The 14,226-nt window shown below is 37.6% G+C and overlaps 1 protein-coding gene and 2 long non-coding RNA genes across 3 annotated transcripts; 1 reads left to right on the top strand and 2 right to left on the bottom strand.

The window, feature by feature from the left end:
• LOC137879047 (uncharacterized) lies at window positions 1-2,971 on the top strand. Its single transcript, XR_011103697.1, has 4 exons — window positions 1-62; window positions 323-382; window positions 505-600; window positions 2,811-2,971. It is a non-coding gene; the product is annotated as an uncharacterized lncRNA (long non-coding RNA).
• Window positions 2,972-8,208: 5,237 nt separating this feature from the next.
• LOC137879056 (uncharacterized) lies at window positions 8,209-10,556 on the bottom strand. Its single transcript, XR_011103698.1, has 4 exons — window positions 10,419-10,556; window positions 9,963-10,020; window positions 9,795-9,866; window positions 8,209-8,369 (listed from the first exon to the last, which is right to left on the bottom strand). It is a non-coding gene; the product is annotated as an uncharacterized lncRNA (long non-coding RNA).
• A 1,872-nt stretch (window positions 10,557-12,428) lies between these two features.
• jagn1b (jagunal homolog 1b) lies at window positions 12,429-14,004 on the bottom strand. Its single transcript, XM_068719556.1, has 4 exons — window positions 13,903-14,004; window positions 13,524-13,621; window positions 13,254-13,326; window positions 12,429-13,149 (listed from the first exon to the last, which is right to left on the bottom strand). Exons 2-4 carry the CDS (start codon window positions 13,610-13,612, stop codon window positions 12,760-12,762), a joined length of 552 nt encoding a protein of 183 aa, XP_068575657.1. The 5' UTR covers window positions 13,613-13,621; window positions 13,903-14,004; the 3' UTR covers window positions 12,429-12,759.
• Window positions 14,005-14,226: the final 222 nt, after the last annotated feature.

Genomic DNA, 14,226 nt, shown 5'->3' with positions numbered 1-14,226 from the left:
CTGTGAAGAAGACGTGATGAAGACCAACTGAGAGAACATCGTCTCTGTGTTACAGCTCTGAGGTAGGATGTTTATTTTCTCATTACCGGCTGCATTGTGTTTCATGTTGTTGACTATTGAAAGCATAATACATATTTTAAATGTAGTGGCCTCTTTAGCTTCATTATGAACTTTTTGAAAATTCCTAAAGTTTTAGGATATGATCTGTATTAGACATGGACATTCAGTGTGAATATCATTACCTCTGATGTCTCCTCAGAATACCTGAAGCTGATATTACATCAGATTTAAGGAGCTCATTTTCTTATTTTTTGGTTCTCAGAGAAAAGACAAAAGGCGGTGGGGGAGGAGCAGCAGACAGGATGGAGACAAAGTGTTCAAGGTGAGAGACGGGCCCGAAAAACACTACCGTTCTTACACATCTGGAAACTGCAAATGCCAGGATACTTGTATGTGAATGATTGTGTGTCTGTAATGTGTTGTGTTTTCATCTGTGTCCTTCAGAAAACGCTAGCGGAGCAGCTGGAGAAGCTCAGGGAGGCTCATGAGAAGCAGCTCAGCGTCTGAGATCTGAGACATAGGAAGCTGGACCAAGTCAAAGTAAGTATGTTTCTAAATGGTATGTCATAAAAATATAGTATAGTATGTCATAAAAAAATATAGCATAGTATGTCATAAAAAATATAGTATATTATGTCATAAAAATATAGTATAGTATGTCATAAAAAATATAGTATAGTATGTCATAAAAATATAGTATAGTATGTCATAAAAAAATATAGCATAGTATTTCATAAAAAAAAAATATCATAGTATAGTATGTCATAAAAAATATAGTATAGTATGTCATAAAAATATAGTATAGTATGTCATAAAAAAAATAGCATAGTATGTCATAAAAAATATAGTATATTATGTCATAAAAAAAATATAGTATAGTATGTCATAAAAAATATAGTATACCGTATTTTCCGCACTATAAGGCGCACCGGATTATAAGGCGCACCTTCAATGAATGGCCTATTTTAGAACTGTTTTTATATATAGGGCGCACCGGATTATAAGGCGCATAGAATAGAGTAGGAGTAAGCACAGTACCGGTGTTTACCGCTATTACTTCGGCGACGCCCCTGACTACGGTAGCCGTAATGCTGCAAGCGGTGCGGCTTTGTAGTTTACCAGTCGTACTGAAACATTTTGACAGAGCGCCGTGTACAACCAGTATGGATCAACCAATTAACCAATTGATCCATATATAAGGCGCTCCGGATTACAAGGCGCACTGTCGTTTTTTGAGAAAATTAAAGGCTTTTAAGTGCGCCTTATAGTGCGGAAAATACGGTAGTATGTCATAAAAAATATAGTATAGTATGTCATAAAAATATAGTATAGTATGTCATAAAAAAACAAGTATATGTCATAAAAAATATAGTATAGTATGTCATAAAAAATATAATATAGTATGTCATAAAAAAATAAAATATCATAGTATTGTAAGTCATAAAAAATATCATAGTATAATATATCATAAAAAAACAAAAATATCATAGTATAGTATGTCATAAAAAACCAAAAATATCATAGTATATCATACAAAAACTAAAATATCATAGTATAGTATGTCATAAAAAATATCATAGTATAGTATGTCATAAAAAATATAGTATAGTATGTCGTAAAAAATATCATAGTATAGTATATCATAAAAAATATAGTATATGTCATAAAAAAACAAAATATTATAGTATAGTATGTCATAAAAAATATAATATAGTATGTCATAAAAAAACAAAAATATCATAGTATAGTATGTCATAAAAAATAGTATAGTATATAATAAAAAAACAAAAATATCATAGTATAGTATATCATAAAAAATATAGTATAATATGTCATAAAAAAACAAAATATTATAGTATAGTATGTCATAAAAAATATAATATAGTATGTCATAAAAAAACAAAAATATCATAGTATAGTATGTCATAAAAAATAGTATAGTATATAATAAAAAAACAAAAATATCATAGTATAGTATATCATAAAAAATATAGTATAATATGTCATAAAAAACCAAAATATTATAGTATAGTATGTCATAAAAAATATAATATAGTATGTCATAAAAAAACAAAAATATCATAGTATAGTATGTCATAAAAAATAGTATAGTATATAATAAAAAAACAAAAATATCATAGTATAGTATATCATAAAAAATATCACAGTATAGTATGTCATAAAAAATATCACAGTATAGTATGTCATAAAAAATATCATAGTATAGTATGTCATAAAAAATATCATAGTATAGTATGTCATAAAAATATAGTATAGTATGTCATAAAAAATATAGTATAGTATGTCATAAAAAAACAAAATATTATAGTATAGTATGTCATGAAAAAAGAAAATATTATAGTATAGTATGTCATAAAAAATATCATAGTATAGTATTTCATAAAAATATCACAGTATAGTTTGAAATACAAATATTATTAAAATATCATTCAAAATATCCTAAAAAAGTATGTCAAAGTATAGTATGTCAAAAATGTCATAGTTTAATATATCATCAAAAATATTAGTGAAGTTTTCTATAAAATGTCATTTAGTAGTATAATATAGTTCATTCAAAGTATTTTCAAGTCACAATATAGTTTGTCATATAAATGTACTCATATAGTTTGCACTCAGTCATCAAAACGTTGATAACCTTTGTTGTATTTATTGTTATTGTTGCAGTATTAGTAATAATTCCTGTATGTGATGCATGTTCTAACGTTGTCCTTCTCTTCTTCTCTCTCCAGATGAGTGCAGACTTTCCAGACGAGGTTTCTTCTCTTCATCCACGTCTTCTTCTGCTGCTCTGCGGTTACTCTGAGATCTAACTTATGAGAGTGGGGGGTGGTTCGAAAGTTGAAAATTTGCTGTGCAGCTAATTTTTTTAATAAAAAAAATTCCATAACCATCTCCGTTCATTCTTCCGAAAACCCAGGAGGAGACGGACGTCTCGACCCCTGGGGCAGTGGACATTGATGTCCTCACATAGGTGAGGAGCGAACCCGGGTCGACGCCATCCTAACCGGGTACTACGTTTCCACGCCACCATGTCACTCACACTTTGACCTTTTCTCTTGGTATATTTGTCTTCGTCCTTTGGCTGTTAGACCTCAAAAGTTACTGCACCGCATAAGAATTGAACCCATAACCTCCTGTCTCCTAAGCAGTCGTCTATCACCTCAAGCTATCTGTTATCTGATACTTATGTCTGTGCCATTGCATATTTGTCTCCTCTGTTTTGACTGGTTGACCTTAAAAGTCACTGCACCACACAGGGATCGAACCCATAACTTCTGGTCTCCTAACCAGTCGTCCATCATCCTGAGCTATCTGACTGGTCTTTCTGCTGAGACTTTTGGAACTTATTCACCTACTTTATGCTGTCACACTTCAAAATGTAAAGCATTACTGAAGATACAAACTCATAACCTCCAGTCACTCATAACCCAGACTCACTTATGTCAAGTTGTACGTCTTCATAGAATGTTTGACTTCCTCATCTTGGGTGTTGGACCTTAAAATTAACCGGACCTCAGGATTGAGCCCACAACCTCCAGACTCCTGATCAGTCCTCTATCACCCTGAGCCATCAGACCTGACAGGTTGACCTGCTGCAGCGTCACACATTGTTCTGCAAAAATAAACTGTCACTCTTCTCTATAAAGTTCCTTCACTTTTGTTGTTAGTGTTTCAAATGTGTGGAGGAAACAGACTGGACCTTCCTGAAACACAGTTAGGGTTTGATCCTTTCACCTCATGTTGTCACGCATCACTTGTGTCAGCACTTTCACTCAAAAATCACTGCTCCTCACGAGGAGCGAGCTCATGAACTCAGGTCTTCTGAGCAGTCTGCTAACTGACTGAGCTATTCAGTCACACTGTCTTCACTCAGCTCTTAAACACAGAAAACATCTGGAAAAAAATAACATTTAAGCTACTTTACAAGAATGAGAGATTGTTCTGCACATTTCAGATTCACAAATAAAACATCAGATCACATTATGAATCAGCTCTGGTGTCTCTAATCGGCCGTGGAAACAGACCGGACTTTCCTGAACCAGAGTTTGGATTTGATCACTTCTCCTCAGGATGCCACGCGTCACTCACTGTCAGCTGCTCATCTCAGTGAGCTATCCCTGAAGATCGAGGCCCGCCCATTTGTTCTGGGATTTGTTCTCCACACGGTGGGCCTCGAGCAAATTCCATGCCGCAAGTCGAGAGCTTTCACGCATGAGAAAAACTTAATTTTTTACCGCTTGACCATCTATGACGTTTTAGTAACCCTAACCCTAACCCTAACTAAGTGTTTATATATAGTTTACTTAGTTAGGGTTAGGGTTAGGGTTAGGGTTACTAAAACGTCATAGATGGTCAAGCGGTAGAAATTTCAGTTTTTCTCATGAGTGAAAGCTCTCGACTCGCGGCATGGAATTTGCTCAAAACCCGCCGTGTGAAGAACAAATCCAATAAAAAAATTTGCAATCCTTGAGCTTCAGGGATAGCTCACTGAGATAAGCAGCTGACGGTAATCGATGCTTGGCATTCTAACGAGAAGGTATCAAATCCAAACTGTGGTCTTTTTCCACGGTCAATTAGAGACACCAGAGCTGAACATGATTCATAATGTGATCTAGTGTTTTATTTGTGAATGTGAAATGTGCAGAACAATCTCTCATTCTTGTAAAGTAGCTTAAATGTTATTTTTTTCCCGAGGTTTTCTTCATCTTGGGCATTAAAATTAAACTCAACACGGGATGGAACCCACAACCTCCAGACTCCTGATCAGTCCTCTATCACCCTGAGCCATCAGACCTGACAGGCTGACCTGCTGCAGCGTCACACATTGTTCTGCAAAAATAAACTGTCACTCTTCTCTATAAAGCTCCTTCACTTTTGTTGTTAGTGTTTCAAATGTGTGGAGGAAACAGACTGGACCTTCCTGAAACACAGTTAGGGTTTGATCCTTTCACCTCATGTTGTCACGCATCACTTGTGTCAGCACTTTCACTCAAAAATCACTGCTCCTCACGAGGAGCGAGCTCATGAACTCAGGTCTTCAGAGCAGTCTGCCAACTGACTGAGCTATTCAGTCACACTGCCTTCACTCAGCTCTTAAACACAGAAAACATCTGGAAAAAAATAACATTTAAGCTACTTTACAAGAATGAGAGATTGTTCTGCACATTTCAGATTCACAAATAAAACATCAGATCACCTTATGAATCAGCTCTGGTGTCTCTAATCGGCCGTGGAAACAGACCGGACTTTCCTGAACCAGAGTTTGGATTTGATCACTTCTCTTCAAGATGCCACGCGTCGCTCACTGTCAGCTGCTCATCTCAGTGAGCTATCCCTGAAGATCGAGGCCCGACCATTTGTTCTGGGATTTGTTCTCCACACGGTGGGCCTCGAGCAAATTCCATGCCGCGAGTCGAGAGCTTTCACGCATGAGAAAAACTTAATTTTTTACCGCTTGACCATCTATGACGTTTTAGTAACCCTAACCCTAACTAAGTGTTTATATATAGTTTACTTAGTTAGGGTTAGGGTTAGGGTTAGGGTTACTAAAACGTCATAGATGGTCAAGCGGTAAAAAATTAAGTTTTTCTCATGCGTGAAAGCTCTCGACTCGCGGCATGGAATTTGCTCGAGGCCCACCGTGTGGAGAACAAATCCCAGAACAAATGGGCGGGCCCCGATCTTCAGGGATAGCTCACTGAGATGAGCAGCTGACAGTGAGCGACGCGTGGCATCCTGAGGAGAAGTGATCAAATCCAAACTCTGGTTCAGGAAAGTCCGGCCTGTTTCCACGGCCGATTAGAGACACCAGAGCTGATTCATAATGTGATCTGATGTTTTATTTGTGAATCTGAAATGTGCAGAACAATCTCTCATTCTTGTAAAGTAGCTTAAATGTTATTTTTTTCCAGATGTTTTCTGTGTTTAAGAGCTGAGTGAAGGCAGTGTGACTGAATAGCTCAGTCAGTTAGCAGACTGCTCAGAAGACCTGAGTTCATGAGCTCGCTCCTCGTGAGGAGCAGTGATTTTTGAGTGAAAGTGCTGACACAAGTGATGCGTGACAACATGAGGTGAAAGGATCAAACCCTAACTGTGTTTCAGGAAGGTCCAGTCTGTTTCCTCCACACATTTGAAACACTAACAACAAAAGTGAAGGAGCTTTATAGAGAAGAGTGACAGTTTATTTTTGCAGAACAATGTGTGACGCTGCAGCAGGTCAGCCTGTCAGGTCTGATGGCTCAGGGTGATAGAGGACTGATCAGGAGTCTGGAGGTTGTGGGTTCCATCCCGTGTTGAGTTTAATTTTAATGCCCAAGATGAAGAAAACCTCGGGAAAAAAATAACATTTAAGCTACTTTACAAGAATGAGAGATTGTTCTGCACATTTCACATTCACAAATAAAACACTAGATCACATTATGAATCATGTTCAGCTCTGGTGTCTCTAATTGACCGTGGAAAAAGACCACAGTTTGGATTTGATACCTTCTCATTAGAATGCCAAGCGTCGATCACCGTCAGCTGCTTATCTCAGTGAGCTATCCCTGAAGCTCGAGGATTGCAAATTTTTTTATTGGATTTGTTCTTCACACGGCGGGTTTTGAGCAAATTCCATGCCGCGAGTCGAGAGCTTTCACTCATGAGAAAAACTGAAATTTCTACCGCTTGACCATCTATGACGTTTTAGTAACCCTAACCCTAACCCTAACTAAGTAAACTATATATAAACACTTAGTTAGGGTTAGGGTTAGGGTTACTAAAACGTCATAGATGGTCAAGCGGTAAAAAATTAAGTTTTTCTCATGCGTGAAAGCTCTCGACTCGCGGCATGGAATTTGCTCGAGGCCCACCGTGTGGAGAACAAATCCCAGAACAAATGGGCGGGCCTCGATCTTCAGGGATAGCTCACTGAGATGAGCAGCTGACAGTGAGCGACGCGTGGCATCCTGAAGAGAAGTGATCAAATCCAAACTCTGGTTCAGGAAAGTCCGGTCTGTTTCCACGGCCGATTAGAGACACCAGAGCTGATTCATAAGGTGATCTGATGCTTTATTTGTGAATCTGAAATGTGCAGAACAATCTCTCATTCTTGTAAAGTAGCTTAAATGTTATTTTTTTCCAGATGTTTTCTGTGTTTAAGAGCTGAGTGAAGACAGTGTGACTGAATAGCTCAGTCAGTTGGCAGACTGCTCAGAAGACCTGAGTTCATGAGCTTGCTCCTCTTGAGGAGCAGTGATTTTTGAGTGAAAGTGCTGACACAAGTGATGCGTGACAACATGAGGTGAAAGGATCAAACCCTAACTGTGTTTCAGGAAGGTCCAGTCTGTTTCCTCCACACATTTGAAACACTAACAACAAAAGTGAAGGAGCTTTATAGAGAAGAGTGACAGTTTATTTTTGCAGAACAATGTGTGACGCTGCAGCAGGTCAGCCTGTCAGGTCTGATGGCTCAGGGTGATAGAGGACTGATCAGGAGTCTGGAGGTTGTGGGCTCAATCCTGAGGTCCGGTTAATTTTAAGGTCCAACACCCAAGATGAGGAAGTCAAACATTCTATGAAGACGTACAACTTGACATAAGTGAGTCTGGGTTATGAGTGACTGGAGGTTATGAGTTTGTATCTTCAGTAATGCTTTAAATTTTGAAGTGTGACACCATAAAGTAGGTGAATAAGTTCCAAAAGTCTCAGCAGAAAGACCAGCCAGATAGCTCAGGATGATGGACGACTGGTTAGGAGACCAGAAGTTATGGGTTCGATCCCTGTGTGGTGCAGTGACTTTTAAGGTCAACCAGTCAAAACAGAGGAGACAAATATGCAATGGCACAGACATAAGTATCAGATAACAGATAGCTTGAGGTGATAGACGACTGCTTAGGAGACAGGAGGTTATGGGTTCAATTCTTATGCGGTGCAGTAACTTTTGAGGTCTAACAGCCAAAGGACGAAGACAAATATACCAAGAGAAAAGGTTAAAGTGTGAGTGACATGGTGGCGTGGAAACGTAGTACCCGGTTAGGATGGCGTCGACCCGGGTTCGCTCCTCACCTATGTGAGGACATCAATGTCCACTGCCCCAGGGGTCGAGACGTCCGTCTCCTCCTGGGTTTTCGGAAGAATGAACGGAGATGGTTATGGAATTTTTTTTATTAAAAAAATTAGCTGCACAGCAAATTTTCAACTTTCGAACCACCCCCCACTCTCATAAGTTAGATCTCAGAGTAACCGCAGAGCAGCAGAAGAAGACGTGGATGAAGAGAAGAAACCTCGTCTGGAAAGTCTGCACTCATCTGGAGAGAGAAGAAGAGAAGGACAACGTTAGAACATGCATCACATACAGGAATTATTACTAATACTGCAACAATAACAATAAATACAACAAAGGTTATCAACGTTTTGATGACAGAGCAAACTATATTAGTACATTTATATGACAAACTATATTGTGACTTGAAAATACTTTGAATGAACTATATTATACTACTAAATGACATTTTATAGCAAACTTCACTAATATTTTTGATGATATATTAAACTATGACATTTTTGACATACTATACTTTGACATACTTTTTTAGGATATTTTGAATGATATTTTAATAATATTTGTATTTCAAACTATACTGTGATATTTTTACGAAATACTATACTATGACTAATTTATGGCATATACTATTTTGAATATTTTAATAATACTTGTATTGCATACTAGAATTACTTTAACTTTGTTATGACAAACTATACTATGATATTTTTATGACTTTTTCACAAAATACTATACTATGACTTTTTATGTTTTTTATGACAAACTATATTGTGACTTTTGAAAATACTTTGAATGAACTATCTATATTATACTACTAAATTACATTTTCTGACTTTTTCTAGCAAACAGCACTAATATTTTTATGACATACTAAACTATGACATTTTTGACATACTATACTTTCACATGAGATACTTTTTTAGGATATTTTGAATGATATTTTAAGAATATTTGTATTGCATGCTATATACTATAATATTTGTTCTGACATAATACACTGATATTTTTATAACATACTATGACTTATTTTATAACATACTAAACTATGATATTTGTATGACATACTATATTATGATAATTTTTTTTATGTACTATACTATGATATTATAAATATAATAATAATAAATACAACAAAGGTTATCAACGTTTTGCTGACTGAGTGCAAACTATATTAGTACATTTATATGACAAACTATACTGTGACTTTTGAAAATACTTTGAATGAACTATATAATACTACTAAATGACATTTTCATAACAAACTACAACATTTTTGATATATTAAACTATGGCATTGTCTACATACTATACTTTGACATGAAATAGTTTTTTAGGATATTTTATTAATATTTGTATGACATGACTATGACATTTGACACGTGCAATTTTTAGGCCTCTTTTATAGAATACTAAACTAAAACTTTTGTCATACAAATATATATTTTCAGAAAATATTTATGCAAAACTACATTATTATTTTGTACTATTACATTACATACCATATCTAGATATTAAATGTTATGACATAATATACTATGACTTTTTTATGGCATACTATATTATAATATTTTTTTGATTTTATGATATGCTATTTAATTGTTGTGGAATACTATACTATGACATTTCTATGAATACTACTACAACTACTAAAATTTGACTTGATATTTACCAAATGTTTGCTTCAAGCGCTGCAGTTGTCGTCTCCTCCAGGAGCTTCAAGTCTCTTTGTTCATTCAGCAGTCTGGACCAAAAACAGAGAAGAGAAAACACCAACATTTACCGACAGCACACCAATGTTCACGGATAAACTCACAAAGATACGTAGGATTTGACAAACCTGAAGACTCTTCCATAGTTCTCAGGAATCGTTAGAACACCAGAACACCTGCAACCGCCTACACGAGGACACACAAAATGATAACACACGATCACAATGTTTAGTTGCATTCATTTCAAAGTTGAACAATGTTACACAAAAAGGGAGAAATGTTAATGCATTTTTAAAACCAAAGAAATGTAGTTATTTTATTGATTTCAAGGTCTAAACTAGTAGTAGTAGTTGTGGTGGTGGTGCAGTAACGTTACAGTAATAGCTGTAGTGTATATATTTATGAATGCACATATAGAAAGCTTAAATGTCAGGTGCTAGCGGTTAAAATAACTAACGTAAAGTGACTGTTCCAGCTAAAGCATAGGGCTAAACTTAGCATGCAGCTAGTTAGCATGCAGCTAGTTAGCTAACCTTTCAACTAGCACAACAAGACTGTTCGTGTCAAATAAACAGTGTTTTTACCTTAAAAACGGCGCCGCCAGCCTGACACAATGTCCGGAACATGCCCTCAATTAAAGCAGTTAAATGATATTTACACAGTTGCAGAAAGGTTAAGGCGTTCAATCCAGACTGTCCCCATTGCTGTCAACAGCGTTAGCTTCAAATGTTACAGTGCAACATCGCCCCCTACTGTCTCGGAGAACTGCACTGCAACCTCTGGCAAAACCTGGAACAACAGATAGTGTGATTATGATAGTAATACAATGGTGTGTAACCTTTGCCTCTTATAGTATCAAGGACAGGCTATAAGATTAATTTTTCTTGTTATGGGTCTCCAACAACATAATGCAAAATAGTACAACATGCAACATGGCAATATAACAATAATACAATTATATTTCATTGTATATATTGTGCATTTTTACACTTAATATTTTTTGTTTTTACTCTGTTGCATTATCTATAATTGATAAATAATCTTTTTTTCTTGTCTATTTGACATAATTGGCCACCTCAATTACCTAATTACTGGATAATGTGATAAAAATCCTACCATTAACACAAACACTATATAAACAAACAGAGTGAAATACCTCTGAGATCCAATTATAGCTTCTCACCCACCAGCAAAAACAAGCAGTGATTACTGTCCGAGAGAGACGCCTCATTAGCAGAGCTCCTTCACAACGACTCTTCAAAGTGACGCGTCTAAACCACCGAGGCACCAGGCCGATCTTAGGGGTTAAAAAAAACAAACTGTGGGAATGAAAACAGGTAAACAAGTCAAGTCGACACTGTTCATGTCTCAGAAAGTTTTGAAACTCAGAGCAGTCGTCCATTCTCCATTCATAAATGTGGATAAAACCACTTTTATGGCAGTTCACTTGGCTTCAGGCTGAAATCTAACTGTAGAAAACTCTGTGTGCAAAAATGAGCTGGATGGGATGTGTCACCTAGAAGATGGACTGTGATAATTAGGACAGAATTACATACGGAACTAAATCTGTGTATAATACTTAGTATGCTTACTAAGTGTATGAAATTATACGACTGCGTATGCCCGTTAGATTCCATCAAACACTGAGTAGATGTGTTGTTTTTTGATCCTGTATAGTTGACAGATTTTCTAAATATGACGGACATGACCTTGTGATCCCAGGTGTAGTAGAACGTGGTGGTTTGAGGGTCCTCGGCCTTCAAAGAGAGACGTAGAGCTCGGGCCGCCGTGATGAACGATGAAGCCAGAAGGAACAACCAGCACTGCGACCTCCTCCGGGCTGAGGAGTCTGGCTCCTTCTGTGGCTCCTCATCTGGAGCTGTGAGGGTGTCGAAAGGCTTTTAACAAAGTCATTCAACACTATTTTAAATGGTGAAATCAGCTACTCAGTCGACATTGGCTTACAGACCATCAATATTATTTATATCTATATATATTTTTATCACAGCTATTTGATCTGAGAGGCTTGACTTGTCTTTTGTTTTCATCACGTAGGGTGTTGGTTCAAAAAAAAACATGTTGAAAAAAGTCATAGTATAGCACGTTAGCACTCTTCTATCACCAGATATATTTGTTCTACATTCTATACCATCACTTTTTTTGACATACAATACTATGACTTTTTTTCGACATACTATATTTTTTTGACATACTATGACTTTTTGCTCCTTTTCTCGACATACCGTTTAGCCATGTTGCATCACCACTAAGCTCCACTCTGAGGGAATTACCTTGTGAGCGTAACACACAAACTGCATCACGCATCGAGTGACTCTGCATCACAATACAATGAAGGTTAATTATCAAAAAAATACAAATCATATCTCCACTTTCTCTTTGGGCATTTCATGGTAATGAACAACGGCATGTTGAAACAGAAACAAACAGCATCTGCCTCCTGCACGTGTTGCCCTGCAAGGTTTGTTTACACGACACACAATAGGCTGAGAAAGCTGTGTTGCTAAATGAACCAAAGAGATGAGAGGGGAGAATACTGGCACAGATAATAAGAAATACTAAATAAAGACAAAATATCCAGTTTAATATTTAAATTTATTTTTGGATTTGTTTCCACAACATCAACTTACATGTGATTACAGTCTTCTTCCAGTTACTCCTGGTCTGTTTACAAACGCAACATTTACAGTTGTACAGTATATTTTGTATGATGCAGGATTAATGTACAGAGTGATGGCAGCAGTCACAAGCAGTCCATGGAATGCTTTTCTGCTAACAATTGAACAATGATGTTATTGCTGTCAAATATAAATATAGAAAAAGACAATCATTTTGAGCGTCTCTTGTCTTGTCTGGCTCGATCCACCAGTTCAGTCGCTGCTTTCCAGAAAAAGCCCTCATGTCAACTCATTTCTTCTTCTTCTCCTGCGTGCTGGTGAACCACTGGTCCAGCAGCTTCTTGCTGTAGTAGATCTGCCAGCCGTGCACCTGCACAGCGATCACGATCACCAGGTACATGACCGTCACGGCAGAGAAGCCGAAGATGAAGCGGTAGGATTTGCCGTGCCGATACAGCTGCTGCGCCACGGGGAACATCTCCATGCTGCCGTAGAGCAGCGGGGCCACGCAGAAGAGCCCGGAGCTGATCATGGAGATGACCAAGTAGCTGATGTTGTTGCGGGGCAACGCCAAGAAGCTGAAGACTGTGGGAATCATGCTCAGGAGGTAAGGGTACTCCCACTGGTATGGAGAGGCCACAACCTTGTGCGACACCAGGCTCAGCTGGCTCACTATCACCTGAGAAAAGATTGACAACACAGTCCCAACTAGCAGTTACAACTAACTTAACCTACGTCATAAACGGGAACAACTGTCAAGTCAAAGAGAAGGTTGGCCATTACCTGAGCGGCCATCAGCACCCAGATCAGCACATGGACAATGTTGAGTTTACGGATTTCAGACTTCAGAGCAACGCTGTGCCAAATGAGACAGACGGGTACGGTCACGCACAAAACACAGACTTCAGAGTTTACTGAACTCAGCATTGCATTGATGATAAAACCTCAGGATCAAATTATATCACTTCAACTTCACTCAACAGAGGAAGTCATTAAGAGAGATTTGGGGTCCATGGATTTACCACTCGACCCTTTAATGGTAACAGATCCTACCTCATCTGGTAGTGTGAGGCAACCCTCTCCCGGTGCTGGAAGTCACTGCCATCTGTACCTGCTGCTCTCGGTCCTGCTCGAGAAGCCATAGTGGATATCTGGAGGCAAAACACAACACGTTTAACACAACTATTGCTCGCTATATATGTATATATAGGATGAAGTGGTTGAGTACATTCAAAAAGATGTTGGTGGGTCAATTATACAGACATGAAGAACGTTACTGCAGCTGAGCAGACAAGCTAATGCTAGCTAGCTGTTAGCAGGTCATCCAGATGCGAGTGCTAGCTAGGTAGCTTCAGATACAATTTGGAGCTACGTTGCCGACGCGTCACGTAACGTTAGTGGGAATTAATGCAAGATTAATCGCAGCACTTACTTGTTATTTGCCGTTGTTCATAAAGAGCATTAAACCATAAATACGATGGATGAAACAGGGAGACCAGCTAGCTGAGTAGATCCATGCACAGACCAGAAGTGTGACGTGTCAAACTCTGATTGGTCAGACTCACTCTCGCGTTCTCTCGTAAGTTCTCGTTACTTCTCGTACAAGCAGCAAATGGATTGTCTCGCAAAACCTTTAATTTATCTCACTTAACTCATTCTTAGCCAATTAAAGACTTATTTAGGCTACTTTAAATGTGGTGTTGGAAGATTTAAAATCTCAAATCTCATGTAGACAGTTTTGGAAAGTACATTTACT

The sequence above is a fragment of the Cebidichthys violaceus genome, unplaced genomic scaffold (assembly GCF_023349555.1).
Source record: "Cebidichthys violaceus isolate CVI_PGR_0920_01 unplaced genomic scaffold, fCebVio1.0.p SCAF_24, whole genome shotgun sequence".
NCBI lineage: Eukaryota > Metazoa > Chordata > Actinopteri > Perciformes > Stichaeidae > Cebidichthys > Cebidichthys violaceus.
Note: the sequence above shows the minus strand (reverse complement) of the source record. Positions and strands in the feature narration are given on the sequence as shown.

Excerpts from the sequence above, each read along its gene's own strand:
- jagn1b (XM_068719556.1), bottom strand. The coding sequence starts at position 13,612 with ATGGCTTCTCGAGCAGGACCGAGAGCAGCAGGTACAGATGGCAGTGAC. Across the intron at positions 13,327-13,523 it reads GCCTCACACTACCAGATGAG|CGTTGCTCTGAAGTCTGAAA; the intron begins GTAGGATCTGTT and ends CATTTGGCACAG. Across the intron at positions 13,150-13,253 it reads GGGTGCTGATGGCCGCTCAG|GTGATAGTGAGCCAGCTGAG; the intron begins GTAATGGCCAAC and ends ATCTTTTCTCAG.